This window comes from Saprolegnia diclina (assembly GCF_000281045.1).
Source record: "Saprolegnia diclina VS20 unplaced genomic scaffold supercont1.72, whole genome shotgun sequence".
Lineage (NCBI taxonomy): Eukaryota > Oomycota > Saprolegniomycetes > Saprolegniales > Saprolegniaceae > Saprolegnia > Saprolegnia diclina.
In genome coordinates, this window is record NW_008246139.1 from 165518 (window position 1) to 189584 (window position 24067).

At 58.1% G+C, this 24067-nt stretch overlaps 7 protein-coding genes across 7 annotated transcripts; 6 read left to right on the forward strand and 1 right to left on the reverse strand.

Annotated features, from left to right (window-relative positions):
- Positions 1-280: 280 nt before the first annotated feature.
- Positions 281-5505, forward strand: SDRG_14496 (hypothetical protein; the record flags this gene model as incomplete). Its single annotated transcript, XM_008620630.1, has 1 exon — positions 281-5505. The coding sequence occupies one exon, from the start codon at positions 281-283 to the stop codon at positions 5474-5476; it is 5196 nt and encodes a 1731-aa protein (XP_008618852.1). The 3' UTR covers positions 5477-5505.
- Positions 5506-6303: 798 nt separating this feature from the next.
- SDRG_14497 (hypothetical protein) lies at positions 6304-7874 on the forward strand. The gene has a single exon (XM_008620631.1). It carries the CDS (start codon positions 6328-6330, stop codon positions 7807-7809), a length of 1482 nt encoding a protein of 493 aa, XP_008618853.1. The 5' UTR covers positions 6304-6327; the 3' UTR covers positions 7810-7874.
- A 31-nt stretch (positions 7875-7905) lies between these two features.
- Positions 7906-9480, forward strand: SDRG_14498 (hypothetical protein). Its single transcript, XM_008620632.1, has one exon. It carries the CDS (start codon positions 7969-7971, stop codon positions 9439-9441), a length of 1473 nt encoding a protein of 490 aa, XP_008618854.1. The 5' UTR covers positions 7906-7968; the 3' UTR covers positions 9442-9480.
- A 1231-nt stretch (positions 9481-10711) lies between these two features.
- Positions 10712-14103, forward strand: SDRG_14499 (hypothetical protein; the record flags this gene model as incomplete). Its single annotated transcript, XM_008620633.1, has 2 exons — positions 10712-12183; positions 12627-14103. 2 exons carry the CDS (start codon positions 10712-10714, stop codon positions 14101-14103), a joined length of 2949 nt encoding a protein of 982 aa, XP_008618855.1.
- A 787-nt stretch (positions 14104-14890) lies between these two features.
- On the forward strand, positions 14891-16403 carry SDRG_14500 (hypothetical protein). The gene has a single exon (XM_008620634.1). The coding sequence runs from the start codon at positions 14954-14956 to the stop codon at positions 16223-16225; it is 1272 nt and encodes a 423-aa protein (XP_008618856.1). The 5' UTR covers positions 14891-14953; the 3' UTR covers positions 16226-16403.
- Positions 16404-18666: 2263 nt separating this feature from the next.
- Positions 18667-20436, forward strand: SDRG_14501 (hypothetical protein; the record flags this gene model as incomplete). Its single annotated transcript, XM_008620635.1, has 3 exons — positions 18667-20037; positions 20081-20112; positions 20161-20436. The coding sequence occupies 3 exons, from the start codon at positions 18667-18669 to the stop codon at positions 20165-20167; spliced, it is 1410 nt and encodes a 469-aa protein (XP_008618857.1). The 3' UTR covers positions 20168-20436.
- A 740-nt stretch (positions 20437-21176) lies between these two features.
- On the reverse strand, positions 21177-23491 carry SDRG_14502 (hypothetical protein). The gene has a single exon (XM_008620636.1). It carries the CDS (start codon positions 23485-23487, stop codon positions 21208-21210), a length of 2280 nt encoding a protein of 759 aa, XP_008618858.1. The 5' UTR covers positions 23488-23491; the 3' UTR covers positions 21177-21207.
- Between the last annotated feature and the right edge of the window lie 576 nt (positions 23492-24067).

A 24067-nucleotide genomic window follows, 5' to 3' on the forward strand; every position in this document is an offset into this window, starting at 1 on the left:
TTATGGCTTTTGGCGGGAAATTTTTGGCTCGTCAAGATCGTCTGCTCACCTGTCTTGAAAGATTGCTACATAGCCCAATCTTTATCCGGACCCGGCTCGGGCAGAGGGTCTTGAGACTCTGACACCAAAAGCTGCTCGGAGAAGCAAATCTCCGTTGGCACTGACAAAGCATGCGCACATGGGCCGAGACTGTGGGATCACGCTTCAGCCCCGCCGTTCGTATTCGGCAATCGATGCATTGGTGGTGCAGACGTTTCTACAGAGAGGTTTCATCCGACTGATGCGAGTCGCGCCGCTCGAGACGCCCCGCTCCGAATCCGGAACGGGTGCGCGAGTCTCGCATGTGTTGGGCGTACTCTGGCTGTGGCTCGTTCTTGCTGGTAACATCTATTGTCTTTTGTACGTCTTTGGGCCGCGACTCGCCAACGACCTGTTCTGGCCACACTACAACGCGTCGGGGTACCAAGCCTATGTGGTTGATGCGCTGAACGAGCTTTTGGAGACGGCGCCCGATGCGTCCAGCGTCGACTTGAGCGTGGTGACGACTGAGGCACGCTACGACAGTCTACTGACGACTACGATGGTGCACCCAACGTACACGATGGCGCTCCTGACGACGAAGTTATCTTCGCTCGACCATGCTGTTACTCGTTTGCGCAACATGTCGTTGGACAATGTTTTGTGGCTTCCGACGCAGTACTGCTGGGTCGACTTTAACAAATCGCTCGAGCTCGCCCACACCGCGACACGCCAAGAGCGCTGCCGTCGGCAGTACGCGGCAAATGGCGCTGTGTACTTCGAGGCGGTCGCTCGCAATATGGACTATGTCGCATTCACAACGACGCCGGACCCTAACCTCTGCTTTCTACTCGCAATCCAGCGTGGCCTCGAGGCCTCGTCAGTGGGCGTCCGCTGGCTCGACTCGGTCGCTCATGTCACGACAACCGTGGGGGAAGAAGTCGCTGCTTGGCAGCTGCATGGCATCACTGCGTTCCGCTACCAGTGGCAGAACGTGCTAGTCCCTCGTCTCGACGAGGCAGCGACGCTTGTCAACGCCCTTGGCATCGAGTCGTCTTTGACGCTCAAGAGCATCGCCAGCAGTCATGGCGCTGGATCGTCAGATGCCTTCAGTGGGTCATTCGCTGTCGATGTGAACTCCGTCTGCGCGTGCAACATGAGCCTCATTCGGGACACCCCCAACTTTCTCAATACAACCTGCGTTGAGACGCTAGCGCAACCCTTCGAGGCGTACACGTACGCTCCATTCTTTTTTGGCGCCACCCACACGAGCTTGGTCCGTGCCGCCCTCGGGCCGTTGGGCTCGATCGACCTCCTTGTCGTGTCGCCGCCGGTGGCTCTGATCTCTCTCACGAGAGCCCTATCGACAGCGATTTACAGAGAGCTCGAGACTGCATCGGCCACCCGCTACGCCAAACTTCGGACGTTTACGGTGGCGCCAACGCCGCCAGCGTGGACGACAGCGTCCTTTGCCTTTTACGGCGGTAGCCTCCTGTGTGACCACGGGACGCCACAGACATTTCTTCAGCCGCCGTTCGCAAGAGCCGACGAATGCCGCGTGCAATCACTGTGGACGATGTCCGTGTCACCGATCGCGATGGTGTCTGTACTGACGTTAGTCAACGACTCAGTCGAGAGCATCTGCGGACTGGTGACCTCGGAGGTGTGCGAGTCGTCCTTGCACCTGGCGCAGACCCTAGTCCCACGCAGCTTGAATCCGATTCTAGTCCAAAACGCTACTGCAACGACGGCAGCGATCGGCATTAGTGTCGTGCAAATGGCTGTCGACACGGTCGAACTCAGCGATACGCTCCTGCGTCAGCCGCTACTCGAAACATCGTCCTTTGCGTTCTATGGCTGGGTGCTTCTCTTGGACTGGGTTGCGGGCAAGCGCGAAGTAGTGTCGTTTCAAGGAGACAATGGCACGCTTGTCGTGATCTCGGACGCGTACGACACCACCGCGCAAACATCGCCGGCGTCCCGCGTCTTGAGCCAAGCGTCCATCACTGTCTACTACCTTCTGGTCTACTCCTCGCTGGTCCTAAGTGCACTCGTTCTCGTGAGCTCCCTTCAATTTGGTACCCTCGACCGTCCATTGCACCGTTCATCAATAGCCTCCTTTCACCGCGTCGCGAGTTCGACCTGGCTCGGTCGTCCGTTGGTCGGGCTTCGAGGTGCAACGGCCATGCTGGTTCTGAGCTCGGCCCCCGTTGGCATCGTTCGTCCCTTCAATCTCTACACGCAACTGGAGCTGCCACGACGCCCACTTTTTGAGACGTGGGTGTTGGCGTGGGAGGCAGCGTGGGCGAGCTACGTCTTGCACGAGCTAATGCTGCCACTCACACGCCATGACGCGCGTGCGGCCGGGATGCTGAGTACAACACTGCTCATGGGCAGCTGCATTCTTCTCGACGTCGTCTGGCCCGTGACGGTCGTAGCGTCGATTGATCGGTCGTGCACCGAAGCCGACCCTGCGCCAGAGTACATTTACGCCATGCAACTCGTTTGCAACAGTAGCTCGATTGCACTTGGGAGCCCCCGCCGTCTCCTCCTTCTGGCAGTCGTAGCGATGTCTGCCGTTGTTCTCTCCGTCGTTATCTTCCACCACTCGAAACACCCGGTACGAACCCTGGACTCGCTGCTTGTGCCCGGCGTCGCCCACGCCTTCTATAAGCAACATGACGACGCTACGAGGCGCATCGATGACATCTGCATGGGTCTCCTACCATGGCGCCAGAACGCCGTCCTTGATATTAAACTCTGGGCGATCGTCCGTCCAGCGGCTGACGACGTGCTTACTCCTGTCGTCCCGATGCTTGGACCTACCGTCCATGTGAAGTCGTCGGGCGGTACTCGCCTGGAGCTTTCGTCCCGAGGCAAGGCGTTTCTGTGGCTAATCGTGGGCTCTCTTTACGTTGGCCTCGACCTTGGCAGCAGCTTCTCGTACCTCAAGCTCTTGGAAACGACGCTCAGCAACGACCTCGTGTGGCCCGCCTTCAACATCACGGGCGCGCATGTCTTCTTGGCCAAAGGAATGTCACAGTGGTCGTCGACAATGGCCTTGCACGATGCTGCCATCAACCAAGTCGGCGTCTTCAACACTTCGGATGCCTCGATCGTCTACCCCATTCAGCACGGCGCCAAAGTCCAGTACTCAACCCTAACCACTCTTCACGACGCGATCTCGAGCCTCCGCAAAATAGATGGTTGTGACGGGCCGTGGGTCTTCACGCAGTACTGCTACCTCGACTTTGATGGCGTGTGGGAAATGGCCAACTCGATCAAGCGCCAAGAGCGATGCCAGTCGAAGGTCAACAACGGCGCCGTCTTTCTCGCTTCTCTGCTCCGAAATGTCGATCTCTCAACGTGCTGGAACGAAGAATTTGAGATTGGGTTTGGCTCCGAGCTGCGTCAGTCGACAGCCGGTCAAACGCTCTTGGCTTCTTTCACGCCACCGTACCGCTCAATCGACGACGAAGAGTCTCATTGGGCATCGAAAAGTATCTCGTCGTATACACTGCAGTGGCAAAACTACAAGTCGATTGGCCTCCTCTACTCGTACAGCATTGTCAATGCCTATGGCATTCCCTATTCCTTCTCGCTCCAGTCCACCGCGGGGTACTACCGCATCGAGAGCCAGACGTCGTTCAAAATGTACTGGTCTTTGGCGAATGATCTCCGCCGTCTCACCACCAATATATCAACCATGGCTGGCACGAGTCTTCTTCGGTCCAGCAGTCGATTTGCCTATCGAAATGCGTCCCTCCAAGATGTACTGGTAACGGAAGACGTGCTACCACCGTTGCCGTGGAGTGCCAACTACGAGCGCTTGTCGTCGCACCTCGGGCCGTTTGGGTCCATCGACACGGTCTACATCAGCGCGCCATCGGTGCTGCACGAGGCCATCGCCGCGTTTCGCATTGCAGTGGCTGGCGCGAGAAGGCGGAATTCAACTTCGTACATTTCGATCCTTGATGAGTTTTACACGACACCAGTGCCAACCAAGTGGAATCGAACCATCTACGCAGTAAGTGGCTCCGTCTTGTGCCCTAACCAGCCACGCCATGCTCTGTCGTTGCTCGAGTACGTCATCGGTGCCGACGCATATCAAAGGAGCTGCGCCTCCTACTACAGTGCTTTGGGTTTCGTACCGATCCGCGACCATATTCTATTCGCAGTGCACTTGGCCAACATTGAGGCAACGACTACGATCGCTGCAGTTTGTGCTCATCAAGGCCCCTACAGCCGAGACACTTGTACGAGCAAGATTCGCAACGCGCTGGCCTTTCTTCCATATCTCCCGACGCTGCCCGAGTGGCGCCCGTCGCTCATTGCGGCCATCCAGGACCTCAACGTTGAGTGGGCTCAGTTTGGATACGCCAACGCGTCGTCTGCACCGGTGGAGCTCTTCCACACACCCGTGTTTGACCCATCGGATCCTACCTTTGACTATTTTGCCTGGCTCTTCTTCTACGACTGGGCACTTGGCAACCGCGAGGTCATCTCCTACCAAGGCGACGTCAATACGCTAACCCTTATGGGCAACACCTTGGCTTCGATCTCACAATCCGCGGATCTGGGACAGCTACCAACAATTTTCACTCTCTACGCGCGCCAAGCTGTCCAGTACGTCACCATCTCCATCATTGCCCTCGCACTCCTCTCGCTGTTCTACCTCATTCACGTGCGCGGTGCCATCGAAGGCCGCAGTCTACTCCAGCTCAGTCGTGTCGGCGGACTTGTCTGGGTCGGTCGACCCCTTATTGGTCTCCGGAGTATCACCGCCCTCTCTCTCCTATCGTCCGCCTCGGTGCAGCTCACAACCGACGCTCAGTTGAGCTACTTTGCGTTGCAAGCGGTGCCCTGGTACGCGACGTGTCTCGCGGCCAATGAAGTCACGTGGCTTGTCGGCATCGTCAACGACCTCGGACTGCCGTGGACGACGTGGCGCCTGCCAAAGTACGCTCTCATCAGTAGCCTCCTCATCTGGCTCGTATCGGCGCTTCTGGCAATCTTGGCACCTGTTCAGGCGAGTATCACCGTCGCTCCTTCGTGCACCATCGTCTCGCTCGACTATCAAGTGCAGTGCCGCGCCGGCACTGTCGTCATTGGGTCGCGTGCTCGCTTGCTGACGTTGATTGGTGTCGTCTTTGCCTGCAACGTGCTCTGTTTCAGTGTTGCTCGGTGGTACTACCGAGAGGATTTGCGGCTGCGGTCGTCGTCGCTCTTGCTGTGCAGTGGCGCGAAGTTTCTCTTCCGACATGAGAATTGGATCAAGCACGATGTCTACTACATGGACCGTGCGTCGGCCGTCGTCAACGGACTCGTGAGCGTCGCTTGGAGAGACGAGTGGGTTGTGTTGGACGTCAAGACGTGGCGCCTGCATCGACTGTCGCGACCAAAACGCAGCTTGCTACACAATCGACTCTATCAAGGCCTGCCTTTAGTCAACAACTGACCGTGATGCAAATTATCAAGTCTTGATAGTATGTACATGTACGCACTTGAGTCGCGTCAAGTTACTGCATTCGGTGCAAGCGCTGGAAAGGTATTCCTGCATAAATGGCGCGATCTTCGGCACCAAATTGTCGACGCAGAATGCCTTCATCGCCTCGTTGGGGACCGATCCCGCTTGCTTCTTATCGTACAGCGGTAAACACACTTGCGCGTCAACCTCGTTGGCGTCGTCGGGGCCAAATGCAGTGGTCACAATGGTGAGCATGCACTGCTTGGCCTTGCGCTTCCCGAGGAGTCCGTGCAGTGCTCGTCGTAAATCTCAGAAACTTCGTCCACGAGCGTGCTCCAGCCGGCAATTGCGAGCGCCAAATCTTGCTTTTGGCAAATCTGGTACCCAATTTTTGTGTTTGAAAAGAGAAAGAGCGTTGATTGCTATACACCGGTGCGAATGTCATCGTGAACTACTTGGCGAGATACGCTACGTGCTGCCCCGAGTCATGACCGCGACACGACATTGATCATGCCACAGAGACACGATGGCGATGAGGACTAGTTGTTGATGCGGTTCATTGCCCCAGACGCGATCGCATGTGCCAACCTTGTCTTCACGGTTTCTAACTGCATGGCTCTAGTGCGATCAGCTTTGTCATTCAATCGACCGTGCGACGTCAGCACGACTGAGTTGGCTTCGTGCATTGCGCAAGAAACCTGCAGCATTCCTTCCAAGATGAGCAGTGCTCATGCTTGTCGGAGGGTCGGCTATCCGGGATTCCGGATATCCGGATAATCGCTTTCCGGTTTGAGACACGAAGTTCGTAGTCGAAGTTACGTTGACAGATCATTTGCCAGAAAATGACGGCAGGACGACCTCGGCGCGTACCCGACGGCCTCCTCCAGCCCGGCCTCCTCGAGGCGATGGCGTCCTGGATCCAGAAGCCAGTGGATTTTGAGACGTTCCTCGATGCAACTCCGCCGTCGCTCTGGTCGCCGGCGATGGCGGCGTGGCGAGTGCTGCAAGCCAACGATCACATGCAGCTCCGATGGCCCTCGATCACGTTGAACGTGGAAGAGCTTTCGACCGACGAGCGGCGCGCGCTGAGCCAAGTCATGTCGCTCCAGCCCTCCATGTGCCTCGCGGACGCTGTCTCTGACGTGAGCGAGCTGGCTGCGCTCGTGCCCTACATTGGCTCGACGATCCAAGTCCTCGCGGTTTGCATCGACGTGCGCAAGCTACATCCTGGCGACGGTCGAGCGCTTGTCGACCTCGTACGCCGCTGCTCGTCCCTCCAGGAATTGGCCCTGCACATGGAAGGACAAGTGGCAGGCGACGAACCCGAACTGGACGCATTTTTTCACGCTATGGTCCACCCGACAGTGCGCGAGCTCAACTTGAGCCTTCGAAACTCGCCGCCGCCGGCGTGCCTAGGTCATCTCGTGGCGCAGTGGCTGCGGCTAGGACGCGCCAGAACGCTCCAACTCTCACATATCACGGCCATGCCCGCGCTCGTCGCGGAAGCGCTCTGCGACGCCCTACAAGCCAGTACGACGCTGCAAACACTCGAGCTTGAAGCCGTCGAAGGGCTTGACGGCTTCCGAGGCCGCCGACTGCCCTTGAGTCTTCGTCACTTGCTTTGGGACGACGAGCACTTTAGCGAAGACGCACCCGAGGAAGACGATGCGCCGAGCGATGCGGCACTCGACCACCTCGCCCAAGCGCTCCAGCATACGCGTGTCCAACGCCTAAGCTACCAGTTCGTTGGCGAGCTCGCGTCGCGGCCTTTGGTATGGCCAATGCTCGCACAACTGACGACGCTGCAGCTCTCGGTCGAAGGGATGGACACGGACCGATGGTCGGCGTTGCTTTCGGGTCTGGCCCACCTACGTTCGTTGCGGCATCTGTCGCTCACCCCCAACTACTTGGGCGCGCGACGGCTCCGAGGACTCCTCACAGCGTTGACGCAGTGTCCGTGCCTCGAATCGCTCAACATTCGCACCAACCTCTTGGACGGTGCGGCCATGACTGCGCTTTTGGTCGCGGTACCACAGCTTATGTCCCTACGCGAGCTCGATGCCTCGCACGGCGTCGGCGCGTGGTCGTTGATGCACATGGACAACGTTGTACATCACCTCGTGGCTGCTGGCCGCCAGCTGCACTCGCTTGTGCTCTCACCGGCTCGCGAGAGCAACATTGACAGACAGAATAAGCAGCGCGTGTTGTCTGCGCTGGAGCGGGCGGAGGACCAGCCATTCTACATGCTCGAGCCGAATGCACGGCCCGCGTTTGAGCTCTTGCGCTCCGAAGACAAAGCGACGCGCTGCCACTTGATGTTGTGAGTGTCGCCGAATGTAAGCAGGTGAATTGAATACTATCACTGGTGCACATGACGTAATGTCTGCCATTTACTTGCCATTGGCCGCTGTGGACCAAGAGGCCGTGCTGGCGTGCCACGTCATACCTCTGAAATTGGATATATTATCCGAACTTGCGTTCCGATGGCCAACGTGGCAAGCATCGCCCATGCGGTCTTGGCGCCCGAGATCACCGAGATGATTGCGCTGCTGCTGCCAGGGCCCGATGCCCTTGTCACGTTCATGGGCGCGCTGCCGGCGTGGGCCAAGACCCCGGCGCTCGCCGCTCTCTCACGATTGTTCTCGATTCCGACTCTAGCATCGGTGGCATGGCCTTCGATCACCGTGCGCCGCCCACATCTCTCGAGCGCGACGTCCCATGACCTTGCCGCTGTCATCCCGCTGCGTCCACGCATCCACGTTGCCTACGCGATCAGCGCGCGCGACGACTTTGCGGTTGTCGCCGGGGCCGCCTCGTGCATCTCGTCGCTGCGGTTTGACATTCAGGATGCTCTCGATCAAGCGACGTGGACCTTCTTCCGCTCGACTGTTGCCTCGTGCACGCGCCTCGAGAGCCTCGACTATACCGATCGGACAGGCGGCGACAACGCGCTCGGCGGTGTCTTCATGGACCTTCCGCGCCTCACGTCGCTCTCGCTCGGCAGTCGCATGGATGGCAGCGAGGTCCACCTGACGACCGGCTTTTGCGAGCGCTTCGCCATCTGGCTGCAGACGATGCCCGTGGTCACCTTGAAGTTTGGTCATGTCGCACTGGACGTCGAGCCAACATCGGCACTCTGCGGCGCTCTCTGTGACGCGATCGCATCCAATGACACGCTCACGTCACTGGCTCTCAACAACGTCAACGTGTTTGAAGGTGCCTTCTTGCACGGACGAGCGCTGCCGACGAACTTGACGTCGCTCGAGTGGGACAAGGACGACGTGCACGATGACAACGGCACTGACGAAGGCTTGGCAAACTTTGTGACTGCGCTCATCGAAGGTCCGCACCTGCGACATCTCGGCTGCAAGCGATTCGAAGAGCTCTGGGAGCACGACGAGGTAGTCGAGAAGCTCCGACACCTCACGTCCCTCGAGGTTCAAGCAGTCGACTTGGAGGTGCTAGAGCTTTTGACGCACCTGCCAGACGTAGAAGAGCTCAACGTCAAGGGCTCGATCTTAGAGTACGAGGTCGTACACGAGCTCGTGAGCGTGCTGTGCAGCTGCCAAAACCTCCGGGCGCTCACGATGAAGCACAACAACCTTGGTCCGACCGACCTCGAGCTTGTACTACAGCACGTACCACAGATGCCTCGCCTGCAGCACCTCGATGTCTCGGAGCACCAACTCACCATGGACGACATCCTCGGAATGCTTGCAGCGCTCAACACGGCGGCGATGAGACTCCAGACCATCCGACTGCATGGCTTCTGGGGGCCCCTCGAGATTGAGGCGTTTGCAAACGCTGTCGCCCACCTACCACAGCGCCATGTTGCGCTCGTGCCCCGTCTGCCCGACCCATGGAGTGCCGAGATCCAGGCGTTTTGCACGCGGTCAATCCACGAGTACAACCTCGCGCCACAAGCCGGCTCCACACAGTGCATAGTCTATTTCTAGTCGTGTTTCTTCTAAAGTCCATGTATTGTCTTCATGCTAGCAACGACTTGGCATCGCACTCGGTCAACAGGACGACAAGCTTCGCTCGTCCAGGTGTCTCTACAGTGGAGTCTCGTGCAGAATACCTAGCATCAATCAGCATCGCGGTTTGTAAGGCCAACTATGGCGTCTGTGCTACTGCATGAGCCAACGTCTTGGGTGGTATTGTCGAATCGCATTGGTGTTCCCGCGTTGGCAGGGCAAACTGGCCTCTCCGCTTGCCACGTCATATATCTAAAAATAGAATGTGGTTGCTTGTATCGAATGCAGCAGATCAAGCCTCAAGGTACCGGTATGCGGCGAGAGATGATGGCACCGCCAAGCCGCATCGTGGTGCTTTCCGTCGCTTCGCCACGCTCCTCCCAAGGACAACTAGTATGATATCACGCGACATGTGTTGATGGATACACTGCCGTTGACAGTTATCACAAAACCGCGTTCCGCTACCTCTGGCCAGTGCTCCGCGCCTGCGTCTGGTTCAACGTCTGGCGCGTCCGCAACGATCGCGTCTTTCGCGCCGACCTCCCACTGCCAAGTCCATAGATGATTGCCGTCAAAGCGGCGCGTGTCGCTCAAATGCACTTGCACCACAGCCTCATACAAAATCCCGGGCAGATGGCTCTACGTCGCCTTCTCCGGCTCCTCGCTCAACACGAGTGGCCGCGCCAGCACCTTGGCCCGCGGGCCCAGATCAAGATCATCACCAGCGTCTACACAACGAAGCAAGTCCGACAATTTTATTTAGCGTAATTTTACGTATCTATTTTAATAGAGGTCCCACTTCAACAACAGTTATCACAAAATAGGTCCCTTGGGGGATCAGCTGGTAGGAACTTTTGTATTCAATGCAAAGCGTTCATTAACGGTATTGCTACGACGGTGCGTTGGCCTACCTTCGCTGCGCTGCGGTGTGCAGACTTTTCCGGGCCAACACGCCGTCGTCGCTTGCTGCAGTCTTCGCGCGCTTCTGAAATCGCACGTAATCGGAACGTTGCGTGAATTTCGTTTAAGTACGCCGGCGCACTTCAGCGCAATTGTTTTACTTTAATCAAGTATAACGTCCGAGGATGTGTCAGCACTTAACGGGGAATGCAAAATCGTACTTTAACGAATTTCGCGCGATGCGATTGGCTTAGACGAATGAAACGCAGTTTCATTGACCAACAAGGCTCGATATATAGCCAATGGGTTGGCCAGAAAATATGAAGAGCCTTTCAAAAGCAAATTGACGATGCCGAAGCGGCTGGCCCGTGGCCCTGACGACAGCGTCTTCGCGCCCGAGATCATCGAGACGATTGCGCGCATGATTCCGTGCCCCGCTTCATTTCGTCGCTTTGTGCGGCTTCTGCAATCCTGCGCCAAAACTCCAGCACTCGCGAGCCTCGCGCGTCTCTTCTGCGAGCCGTCCATCGAGATCGCTTGGCCCAGCATCGTCGTGCACAGCCCAGACCTTTCGAGCGCAGCGTTCAAGGACCTCGGTGCCATTTCGACGCTAGCGCCCAAGAGCGTCATTATCAGCTACGCGATCAAGAAGCGCCAAGACTGGGAGGTTGTGGAAGGCATTGCGTCGCGCATCACGACGCTCGAGATCAACTTCGAAAGAATGACGACTGACCCCGGCTGCTGCTGCGATATCCTTGATGCGGATACGTGGGCGTACTACCGCACGGCACTTGCGAGCTGCCAGCGTCTCGAGACGCTCGCGTTGATTGATTCGACGGGCGACATGCGTGCGCTCACCACCGACTTCCTGGACCTGCCCCGTCTCACGTCGCTCACGCTGGCCTCCAGGGGTTGCAACGCGTCTACGGCGTCGCCAGACATGTTGACGCACCTCGTTACGTGGGTAAGCACAAAGCCCGTCACGCACCTCGCGCTGCAGCGCGAAGTGTTTGGTTTGAGGCCGAACGAGCCGAGCATGATCGCACTCGCCGACGCCATTGCCTCGAGCACGTCGCTCACATTCCTTCGACTGCATGACGTGCCGCTATTTTCCACCCACTTTCTCTACGGACGGCGTCTCCCCGTCCACCTCAAGTCCCTCGTATGGGACCCGTTCCAATACGGAGCCTGGAACAACGTGCAAGGCTGGCGCAACCTTGCCTCGGCCATTCGCCACGGCCCGCAGCTGGACCACCTCTACTGCAAACGGTCTGAAAACTTTGTGGGACAGGACGTCGCGGTGCTGGCCAAGGTCCAAGGCCTCACGTCGTTCCAAACGTCAGAGTTTGGGGACGACCCGGATCGAGCAACGTCGCTTCGCCTCCTCAAGCTGCTTGGCTGCATGGTATACTTGAAGCACCTCGGTCTCGTGGCGGTCTGCGTTGACGCTGATATCCATCGCCGGATCATCTCGGTTCTGGGCAACATGCGCGCTCTTGAGACGCTGGCCCTGGATGTGGCGGGTGTGGCTCCGGACGAATATCGCCAATTGCTGATGGTTATATCGCTCAGCCCGCGATTGCGCGAGGTCAAGCTCTCCGCGTTCGAGGTCCCGACGGACGTTGTGCTGGCGACCTTGCCGCTCTTGAACGTTGCGACAGAAGGCCTCTTGACCATGTATTGGGAAGGCGTGCTGTGCAAGAGCGAGCTGCCATATTTTGTGGAGGCCGCCAAGAAGCTTCGCAACCGAAGCTTCGCGCTCATGCCGCATCCGTCGCGATCCGCGAGATCAAGCCGCCGCTGTGCCAAACTGATCGCCGAGTACGACCTTTCGCAAGGGACAGCACATCCAAGTGCCTCCTCTACGTTTAAGGGCCATCTCCATTCATAATACATCTGAGAGCTTGGCAGCAAGAGGCAGACGCATCTTTGGTTGCTGCTGCGCTGGAAACAGGTAAAGTTAAAGGGTTCTCCCTTGGCGACTTCACAAGCCCTGGTTGCTATTGTTATTTGAATCTGATCAAAATAGGGACTTCCAACTGCGCTCGTGCAACAGGCCGTTGTGTTGTTTAAGGAGCGGTAGTGGTCATATTGCGGGAGTGGGAGGAACGCGACAGCGTGCAGCCATTACGTGGCATCCCCACGCTACGCATAGTTGGTAATAAAAAGCAAGGACTATTTTTAATATTGCTTCCTATGGCTCAATACGGATAGCGTCATGTAAACCGGATGTCAGCCTCGAAGCGACAATGCATCCGCCGCAGCCAGGCGGCGCTGCTTGACGTGCCAGAGCTCGTCCAGACGATCGCGGCATTTGTCGCCTGCCCGACTTCCTTTCTCAAGCTTGTGGCTGCGCTGCCGCTCTCTGCGCTGTCGCCGCCGCTTCTCGGCGTTCTGGCGCTCTATGACCATGCTGCCGTCTCGTCCGGGGCCGTGGCCGTCGACTGGCCGCTCGTGATCGTACGCGAGCCGGCGTCCGCCGCTACACTGGTCTGTCTTCGATCTGTGCGCGAGCTTCTTCCGAGCGTGCGCTTAGGCTACCCACTCCAGGAGCCACAGGACGTCGTCGACCTGCATGACGTCCTATACGATCTCGTAGTCTCGTTGACGCTACACGTGGGCGCGCCCATGTCCATATCCGATGCCGCCGCGTGCAAGCGCGTCATGGAGCGTTGCCATCGCCTGTCGGAGCTCACGGTGCTCAACACGGCGGTGGCCGACGAAGGCGACGCCAACTGGGTCGGCGCCTTGCTGCCTGCCATGCCGCTGCGAGCATTCATTTACCACGGTGACGTACATAGTCCGCTCGACGCCTCGTTTGTCCGCTCGCTGCTCTACTACCTTGACGACGATCGCGGCTGCACGACGCTCAAGCTCCATCGCACCGACGTCGACGTCGCCGGCGACACGACGCTGCTTCCCGCACTCTGTGCTGCGATCGTTCGCTGCGCGTCGCTCACGACGCTGAGCCTCAACGGTGTACCGTTCCTGCACGGGCCGTTTCTTCGTCAGCAGCGGCTACCGCCCAACGTGTCCCATTTTGAATTCGACAAGCATGGCCTTGTCCGCCAACTTCCGAACGACACGGCCGACCTTGGCGTCCTTGTAGCGTCGGGTCAACACCTCCAACACGTAGCTTGCGATGCGCTCTCGGTCGCCGAGCCTGGCGTCGCACATCGTCTACGGCAGCTCACGTCGTTCGAGTACACGTGTCGTCCGTATATCGGGTCGCGGCTCTTGCTCTTGCTCTTGCCCCACCTCGTGTCCGTGCGAACACTGGCACTAGGGCTTATCACGGGACCGTCGTACTTGTCATCCGAGAAGGTCCAGTTCGTAGCGTGTGTCTTGCCCACCGCGTGCAAGCGTTTACGCCACCTCGACTTGTCCAACTGCGAACTCTCGTTTCGTGCGATGGCCGTCGTCCTTGCCGCGCTCCCCAAGTGCCGCAGATTAGAGTCGTTGGCTCTTGACGGCTCAGCGCTCGATGTGGCGCATGTGCAAGGTCTACTGCCGCTCCTAGGACTAACCAAGACGACGCTAACGACCGTGCGACTGAATACGCTCGGGTGGCCGCTCCATGACCGGCTCTTGCTCTTACGGGCGCTCGCGGTCGCCGAGCCTGGAGTCGGCGCCGTTGCGTCATGCTTTTCCAGCGCCGACCGCACCGCGTGCGTCGCCTGTATCCAAGAACTCGGGCTCACACCGACAAAAGATGCAAAGCAGTGCGTCGTCTACGTTTGATAAGACTAGTGTTTTGTACTCCATGTGCATCGCTACAGCGCTTGCCTTGCTTGATGTAGGGACGAAGCAGCAGCAGCAACTTCCTCTATTTCGCTCGCCTCACGGCTCAATGACGATTCAACGGCGGGATCCTTCTCTGATCTCTCCGCTTGCCACGTCATCTTGGTCATATTCGCATGGGATTAGCAAAACCCATCGGCAAGTGATCCTTAGCGACGCCTGCCCACACCTCAGGCGCATATCAATCTTCATTTTGCTCCGTTGGGACGTCAAGGCAGGAACAAGCAGGAACGACTTACCACGAACACGATGAACGAATCTGAGATTCACGCACCTGCATTCGCCCACGTACTAAAATACAAGGTTTTGATTGGCTGTTGCCAATGCATCTGCCTCCCAGCGTCACCACGGTCGTCTTGCTCCGCCACCCGCGCGGTCGGCGGCCAATAGCCAAGGCTCAGTGTGAGGTGCCGATGCTCCGTCGGAGCGGTCGCTTCCCCGTTCTCCATAGCGAAAAAGCGCTGCAAAGGGCGGCGCGAGGGTGTTCTCGCACACCAGCTTGCCACGTTGCAGATCTATGGAAGGATTTGATCCCACTGTGCCCCTTGCCACGTATGACCTCTTGACCGAAGCGCGCTGCTTGCGCATCGCTGCTGCAGAGCCAAGCTATCATGGCTCGCGTCGTCGCCCCAAGTAGTCGACGTCGGCGACCTCGACGGGCTCAACGTCGTGGGTGATACGCGACGCCAATCATAACGCTGTCTTCCTCTGCGCTGGCAATCGCCATCTTGAAGTTGGTCGTGGCCAGCTGGCGACCGTTGCTACCGCCTTTCCTATACTTGATATTTGTATGCAGCATACAAACCGCAAGGTCTACGTACCACGGGCAAGCCACGGAGGTTTGATCAGTTTGGCTTTACGCGACTCGACCTTTCATCAACTACAACACCAACTGAACACCATGCAAGTGCCACCGTCGCTCGCGTCGCTCATCCGCGACAAGGACGTCCTCGTGCTCAACGCTGGCAAGCCCAACCTCATGCAGCCGCTCCTCGACCCGGCGCGCAGTATCCGCGTCGTCGACAGTCGCGGGCTCACGTGGCATGCGGTCAAGCCGGCGCAGTTTGTGCGCGGCAACCCGCTCGCGGTCTCGCTCGACCAGCCCGTCGATCTCGTGTGGAGCAACATGGACTGGAGCAGCGCCGCGGACGACGACGTCTTGACATTCCTCGAGTACGCTTCGAAGCTCGCTCTCCACGTCGTCCATGCCTACGACCCCAGCGTCAATGCGCCTGCGATGGCCTTTCTGAGCCAGCAGCTCGGCGTCGCACCCTTTGTGCTGCACCCGACACTTGCAGTGTTCCTGCAAGGCGCGCCATCGACCGACAGCAACGTCGTCGCAGTCTGGTCGGACCGCAAGATGCCGCTCATCTGGCGCGACTCGGTGTACGCCAACAAGTGCGCCATCATGGCCGAGCTCTACGAAGCGCAAAAGACGTACATCCAAAGCCTCTTGCCGTCGCATAGCTCGTACATCGAGGTCGGCTGCGGCACATCTGAAATGGGCTCGGTGCTCTATGACAAGCACGCGACGTACACGGTCGGCGTCGAGATCAACCCGATCATGCTCGAGCTCGCACGCGAGATGCACCCGGCGATGGCTGCGCACCCGCGCAACTACCTTCTCGAAGGCAACGCGCTCGAGCTCAAGGCGCTACTGCAAGAGAAGATGCCTGCCGACTTCTGGACGACCAAGCGCGTCGTCGCGATCGTTATGAACACGTTTGGTATTCTGCCCGCGCACATTCGCCAAGGCGTTGTCGACCAGATGCTCGAGGTAGCGGGCGACGACGGCGTCGTCGTCATTGGCTGCTGGCACGCCGACAGCTTCCGCCGCGGCGTCGAAGAGTACTACATGAAGAACCCGGCGCTGGTCGGCGACCACGTTACGCACGCCATGTGCGACTACGCCAAGGCGCAGCTCTACGTGCCGTCGTCCAAGTACGAGTCGCACTGGTGGTCCGAGGACGAGCTCCGAGGCTTTGTGCACCACGCGGTCGGTGTCAGCGTGGACGTCCACGTCGCCGGCATTGGCATCTTCCTCACCTGCCGCCGCCAGTAAGCGCTTTCTATCTATCCTAACACTTGCAATGCATATCCTCTCGAGCACCAAATTGTGATTCGGGTGGCCGAGCCGGAGAGGTTAGTCGGTTGCATATTGGCGCGGTTAGCCGGCTGGTCTGTAAAAACCGGATACGTCAACCGGCTAGTAAAACCGGTTAGACAGCACAACGATCGAGGCGGTTGGCAAGCCCACACACCCAACGTCTTACGTCTGCGCTGCGTACGTATGCCTAGAATAGCGTCTTGCCTGCGAAGGGACGTAGCTACTCGTAGTAGTATCACGTAGATATATGGCTTCTTGGCTTCTTGGCTTGCTTGCCGCCTCACGTTTGGCAACAAGGAGGTAGGTACTCAAGCTGGAGTGGGAGTGGGTCCGCAGGGCAAGTCTATCGCTCGCGTCGTTGGAGCCCGAGCCAAGACTACCGTCCGAAGCAACCTCTCAAAAAACCAAGATTTTTTGTACAAGTGTCGTATCCGGATACCCAGCCAACCCTAAACGCGAGAAGCTACAGCTCGCACAATCTTTGAGAAGTTGGCCAATGCTTCTCAATAGCTGGCGTGTGCACCTACCAGGCAGGTTCGAAGTGTCAGTCCACTGGTGTCAGTCCTCGGTCTACAGTCGCGGAGCCCTACACCCATAGCCCCAACAACCCCGTGCAGAGCAATTCCGCGCGGAGCCGCGCGGTCGCAGCAGAATCGTTCGGGAACAGTACGGGTTGGGCATGTCTTGATACTCCCGCGTCGCAAAGATCGCACTGGATAAAAGGAATTCACTTAATTGATACTCTGAAACAGATGGGCACAAGATCGGTCGCAGGTGCTGCGGGCGAATACGATATGTTCGCTCCGCTGCCACCACAAGCGCCCACCGCACGCAAGCAGCATTGAGCTGGAGCAGTGATCGCAGCCGTCGGACGTTAAGAGCAGCTGCCCGGCACTATGGGCCAACCCATCACGCTTGGCTCCATAAAGGAGGCAGAAGGCGCGGTAAAACTCGGAGAAGCCCTCCGCGCCGTCAACTCGTGCGCCGGGGTCGTGGCTCGACTTGAGCCAGCGTGCATTCCCATCTTCTCTGCTATTTCTGAGCAAGATGCCCTTGTCAACAAACGTAATACATAATCGTGATGGGCTTGCCCGTGGAAAATCTCAACAGCAGCTCAATTCTCGCCGAAACATCCGAGAAAAGTCGCCACCGCGGGAACGTGTTCGCGTCGACCAAGCAACGTCCACGACTACGCTCCCCCATTTTGACCCAGAGCGGTCATGGCGCCATCGAGCAGCCCTTTGAGCCCAATTTGGCTTTGCCACGAGCGAGCGCATCACTCTATGGGCTGCAGATGACGTTACAGCCGCGTTTCCTCCAGTCCTTCCTTCCCCTCTCTTTCCGTGCTGGCCAGAACTATGGTGGCTGCGCTGATCGTTGGACAGATGATGGCTTCTCGTTCGAAATCGAAACCCATGGGAGGAACTTGAGTTGTTCTCAAGAGCCATCAATCACTGGGAACGCCAACTCCATCACAGCCCTGTATCCTCTTATCTGCGCGTCCTCCGGCGCTTGGATCACTCGCCTTTCGCCCTCGAGAGCGATTCCTCGTGAATCCGACATGCACTTTTACGGTATCGATCCGCCCATCATTCCTGTTCGTATGCGCAGAGAAGCCTCGGCTGGGATCGGCCCCATCACTTGGTGGTCGGCTGCTCCTCATGTAGTGTCGCGGCGGCCAGCAACTCCAGCAACGTCAGTTTTGGTGGCTGCAACACCTCTGTCCAACGCACGCACTCTACTCGATGGTCAGCGTCCGCCTGCTGCTTGACCGTCCGATCAAAGTCTGCTCGACCTTTGTCAGCGCCAGCGGCAAACATATATTTTGACGTTTCAGCGCAGTGGTCAGTGCCCGCTGTTTCAAACGTCGGACAATCACAGAGTATTGTCCAGCCAGTGTCCAAGCCGGTCCGCGAGTCCGGCTACTTGGACGATTCTACACTGTATCGACCATGTCGCAGCGCTCCGACGGCAGCCCCGAAATGGAATTTGGGGCGAGTCGCGAGCGACTTGTGAAAGCTCGAGTAGCCGACGCAGCTCGCCATCAATCGTGCAAGTCGCTGCGCGTTTGTTGGCACGGGGGCTGTCGAGTGACAGCTGTGATAGCGCATGTGCTGGCAGCCACCAGCTGTGATTGCACGGGATTGTGAATGGCACCCACTCGCGCAAATACCCGCGAAGGAGATCCGCAAGGAGTCGTCCCCGTCAAGCCACCGCCAGTCGTCACGACTTCACGCAACCCAACGCAAGAGCCACCCCCTAATGCCTTGTTGCTTTCACGCCATGGTTGTGTCTGCGAGCGTTGCTGTAGCGATTGGGTTCAAATTTCTGCCTGTAAATTTGAATATTTGACACACGATGTGCAACGTCAGTTTACAAAACCACCCGGTGTACCCATGCACGAGGCAAAGTCCCGGTCCGTCCGGCCCAAGCACGCCCCCCCGATGCTGCTGCCCGAGATCCTCGAGGTCATCGTCGAGCACATTGGTGACAACGACACGCTCCTAGCATTCCTATCGCTATGGCCCGAGAAGCACTTGACGCTTCCGCTCCAGGCGCTTCGACATCTCCTTGGCCACACCACGAGCCAGCTCCGCATCGCGTGGCCTCTCGTCCACGTAGTAGAAGACAATTTGGACGAACAGACAATGGACTATCTCTACGGGACGTTTTCGTTGTCGCCACAGATCCACATTGAGTATCCGCTCAGCGACGCGGCCGACCTCGACGACGTGCTTCAAGATTATGGGCCGTGTCTGGCCGCCCTCAAGCTCTACTCGTCGTTCGAAGACGTCGACGATGCCCGCGAGATGCGCAGTATGCTGCTCTCGGTACCGCATCTGCGCCGGCTCGAAGTCCACCTCGTCGACCGCGATGACGCGATTCACGGGCTCTCGCTTTTGCTCCACGTACTCGAGCACCCGACGCTGACGCACTTTACGCTTGCCAACGGCGAAGATCCCGTGCAGCTCGACATTGCCTTTTCAAACCGGCTGCTCCAGTGGCTCCAGACGCGCCGCGTCCAGCATCTCTCGCTCGAGAACCTGCTTTTGGACACGAGCGCGGCGCTGCCTTCGGCCCTCAGCCGCGCGATTGCTGCGAACGACCGGCTCCAATCGCTGCATTTGCGCACTGTCGACATCTTTGAGAGCAGCGTGCTGCACGGCTACGCCTTGCCACAGTCGGTCACGTCGTTCGAGTGGGAAGAGCTGAGCGCGTCGGACAGCAGTGCCATCGACAATCTCGTAGCCGCGATCCAAGACGCACCGGCACTGCGCCACTTGGCATGCAAGAACATGGTGCGACTCCTTACCGACTCACGGGCACAGCGCGTGCTCTCGCAGCTCACGTCGCTGACGCTGCACAACGTCACATCGAGTGAGATCCCGGCACTCGTCTCGGGCTTGCAGCACGTCGTAAGTCTCAAGCGCCTTCATGTATACAACAGCACCTTTCAAGGCGCGTCCGTCGAAGCCTTCCTCGCTGCCGTGAGCTTATCTCGCGACCTTGAGGAGCTCAGTATTTATGGTCATCGGTTTACAACCACAGAGCTCGGTCTCTGGCTGGAGGCGGTGCCTCGCTGGCCGAGGCTGCGGTCGCTGGCGCTGGCGTCGCACCGATGCTCGCTGTCGCAATGCCTCTCGCTACTACCGGCCATTGCTGGCGCGGCCCAGCACCTCACGTCCCTGGATTTGTCCAACGACGTCTGGTCGCGAGGTGAAAAGGACCTCTTTTGGCGCGAGCTCGCAACCGTTGCACGCGTCGATGTACAAGCCTGCGCCGGGAGCGACGTCCCGTCAAGAATCGTAGGTAGTCTTGTCGGTGCCGGCCAGCGTTGCGTCGTAATCACATAACATTTCGAGTGACATATTACCTGACGCTGCTCGTAGTCGCTGAATCAAGAAGCGAGGCGGATGCTCCAAGGCAAGGCTCCAGTTGGCACGCATGGGCTGGCTACACCTATACAGTCAATGCAGCTAAAGATGACATGTATCCGGTGTCAGTGGATAGGCCACTTGACGGGCGGAGGTCGACCGATCGGTCCTCGCTCTTGCGTTCTTTGTGAGATACAATCGCCCGAGAGTAGATACCACGACCACGTATTTCGTGCAGCTTAGTACAGCTCTTTAGACAGTCGCTGGCAAAATGCAGATGCCGCATTTGCTCTGTTTGCTCTTCTAATGATGGGCGTCCAAGTATCAAGTATGTATCAGTCGTGTATCAAATCAACGCTTTCGTGGGTGGCGTGGGCGATAGTGCGTACGAGCATTATACCGGGTACTTCCTCGAATATACGGCGGTCTATCCCCTCGAATAGATATTGTCATGGGTCAATATTTTATTAACCCATGATATTGTGTGCTCTCACAGTCAACACTCACTGTCAACAGCAAGCAGAAAAACGGTATATGGAGCAGTCATGCAGGTCGCTGTAGCCAGTACGTGTTGGCAGGCAATGTGGATTGGTCCGTAGGATTGATACACTGACACTAGATCAGCACATCGGATCTCACAGGTTTTTCGGCTCTCGATACATTGATACATATGCATAGGAGCTTGTCCTGAGTGATGGGTCGCTGCCCGGTCGCTGGGTTCATGCAACCAGCGCACCAAAATGTATATTTCATGGAAAAACCATGACACAATCGCGGCCCTAGTACCGACATTGCCCTTGCATTATTCTACCACGTGGCAGCTCCTGGAGCCAGATAGACAACAGTGATTGGTGGACACTGGATCTTCTGGAGGTCCACTTGATGAGCCTGGACAATGAAACACAAGCCGACGAGTCGACAATTATACAAAACTTGCAGCTTGGCGCGCTGCAAGGTGCCAGCATGTGCTCGACTGTGACAACGGTAGATGTGCCAAGAGCGCTACGATCTAATGACATATCATGACAACAGAGCTACAAGAGGACTCTACGATTGGTGTTATTACGACGAGCGTGGCACAATGTAGGCGTCCTGGAGCTTGCTACTCGACGCGGTAATGATGCTCGCAGCGTTCCGCAGCAGCTCGTGCTCGAGGCTGCTTAGATCGCACCATGAGAGGAGCAGTCGGCCTGAATGGAACAAGCGCGGAATGATGTTGTCGACACTGAGGTCGGGCACTTTGGACAGCATTGGCATCATTTCCGCTGCGATATCCTTGGCCACGTCGGTCAAGACGGTGCTCATCGCCATCAAATCGAGCTGGATGAACCGGCGCCACTCGTCGTCGGCCACGCGCCAGAGTTTGCGGAGATCTGGCAGCGTCCCGCCGTCGCGCACGGGCAGCGGCTGCATGCAGGTAGCATATCGGTACGCGTGGCTCAGGTCCGAGAAGCTCGTGCCCACGACGTCGCGATGGCGCGTGATGGATCGTCCGAGGGCCTTCTGGAGGTTGCTGCGGCGGTCTTGCTTCTCACGGTGGGCAGCGTTCGCACGCAGCGTCTCGAGCGCACGGTCGGGCGACGCGCGCATGGCCTTGGTCACAGTGTTCAAGGCAAAGCCGCTCGAGAGCTCAAAAGCGGCGACGAATTGCCCTGGCGCCGTCGGGATCCCCGTCGGGAAGACGTGCTTGTCTCGGGCGAGCAAGTCGAGAAGCATATCGAGCTCGACAATAGGCAAGATCCGGTTATGAATGCACAGCGCATTGTAGAGATGGAGCACGAGCCGGCCTTGGCCCACGTCATTGAGCAGCAGGTGCCCGGCGAGACCCGTAAAGACAGTCGACGACGTGAGGAGGCATTGGCCAGCCATGTACGGGTTGAACCACCACATATCGCGCACCGCCTCGGATGGGAAGAGGCGCAACTTGGTCGACGTCACGCCCAGGATCTTGACGTACCATCCCGACATCGAGCGCAGCATCGAGGTATTGATGCCGCCCGCCTTGTCACGTTGCATGCGCAAGAGGGTCGACTTGTACTGCTGCTTGAGCGCGCGCGTCACCGTGAAAGCGAGCGAGGCGTCGGTAACGAGCAGCATGGCTTTCAAAAGACAGTGGGTCGCGACGACGAGCGCCATGTCGACAACGCCACCGCGGCTGCGCTTCTTCAAGAGCGACCACAAAGGGCTGACGGCCGCCAACTCGGGCGGTAGCGCAAACATATCCTTGTCGGCGAGGATCCGCAAACGAGGTGCGACCTGCGCAACAAACGCGTGTGCCAGCGAGCGCATGCAGCTTGTATCGAGCGCAATGTCGTCGTCGTCAAGCCAGAGCATGCTCGACGTGTACGCATACGCGTAGTGCACGCTGCAGAGATCGCTGCCGTGCCGCATTTGCGCCACACCTGGTGCTGGCGCCGTCGCGTCGGCCGTGAAGAGCGCTGCGAGCGCCTTGGCCTCTGCTTCGGATGCTGCAAAACGCGCGGCGAGGCCCGTTCCGTACTCGTTCGTGTTGATGACCGTAGAGCGCCGTATGAATTCGCACACCGCGACCGCGTGAGCAAGGCCCACGCCGTGTTGGAGCACAAGCGACCGCAGCGCGTCGCTATTGCTCACAAGCACATCAATGGTACTGAACGAACCGAGATACGGGAGCTCGAGTGTCAGCGTCGACGCGAGCGACTGGGCGACGTGGACGACGTGGTTGGTGACGATCGTCGCAGCGACAAGCGACGTTGTGCCGTCCTGAAACGCGGCCCAGACAGCATCGACCTCGTCCAAGAGCTCGTCGAGGTCCTGGAGAAAGCACGTCGCGCGAAACTGATCGGCTTCGAGCTGCGCGAGCGCTGTCTCTTGCGACGTCGGCGCGGCAGGCGGCACGAACGCCGCCACATCAAACGCTGGCATAGAAGCATCGATCGTATCGTCGTCGCCGTCCAGCGCCAATGCTTCAAATGTGTTGGAGAGATCGTCGGTGGCGGCGGTCGATGGCGATGGACGGTCCGGGGTCAGCGTGGCCTGCATGGCCCGGAGCAAAGTGAGAAAGTGCAGATGGCCGTCGTCGCGCGGCAAGCACTTGGTCGCTTGCCAGCGCAGGCGAATACTCGTCGCAAGGCGGCGCCAGACATCGCGTGGGACGGCGACGCCGGCCTCGGCGACCGCGACGGCGGCGGCCCAGATCTGGCCGGTCGTCCACGTGTCAATGGGCGCCTTCAGCTTCGACTTTGACTTTGCCTTCTTGGAGGCTTTGAACGCGGCGCGCTCGAGCCACGTAAGCACGGCGTCGGTCGCTGCCTTGTAGCGGTGCCATCGGCCGTAGGAGCCGTCCGCAGGTGTTGGCGTCATGACCCTGATGAGAAAATGAAATGGTCCGAATCTCGTCCTAATTTGAGGGCCTTCGGGCTGGCAACAGGACATGCCAGAATCGACTGCCAAGGCTTACGACTGACAGAGAAGAAGCTTTGTGTGATGGGTTGCATGCAGCCAGTGTGCAATAGTGTACATACATGTAGACACTACTATCTAGTACACGGAGCTGCAGTAGTAGAACTACCGGCATGGCCCTTGTCCGGTCCTTCTGATACGAACCCGTAATGTTACCGCTCACCGCAAGAAGATCAACAACGCTGATTGGTGGAAACCGGATCTTCAGGAGGCTTCATACCGGAAACTGGGACATTGGAATGGCACCGGCAGTTCACAATGGCTTTAATAGTTCGACTTTGCTAGAGCGCGTATAAGTATACGAGTTCTTGTTTGCACAACTACAATTATACTTCGAGGGCCGTTTTCTTCAAATCAATTCATTGAAAAATCACCCAGTGCCCAACGATGCCGCAAATCACAACGTTGAGCCTCTCTCCATCACTAGCGACTTGTAGTGGGTCGTTGAAAATAATCCCAGCATTCTCCAACATTTTCTACA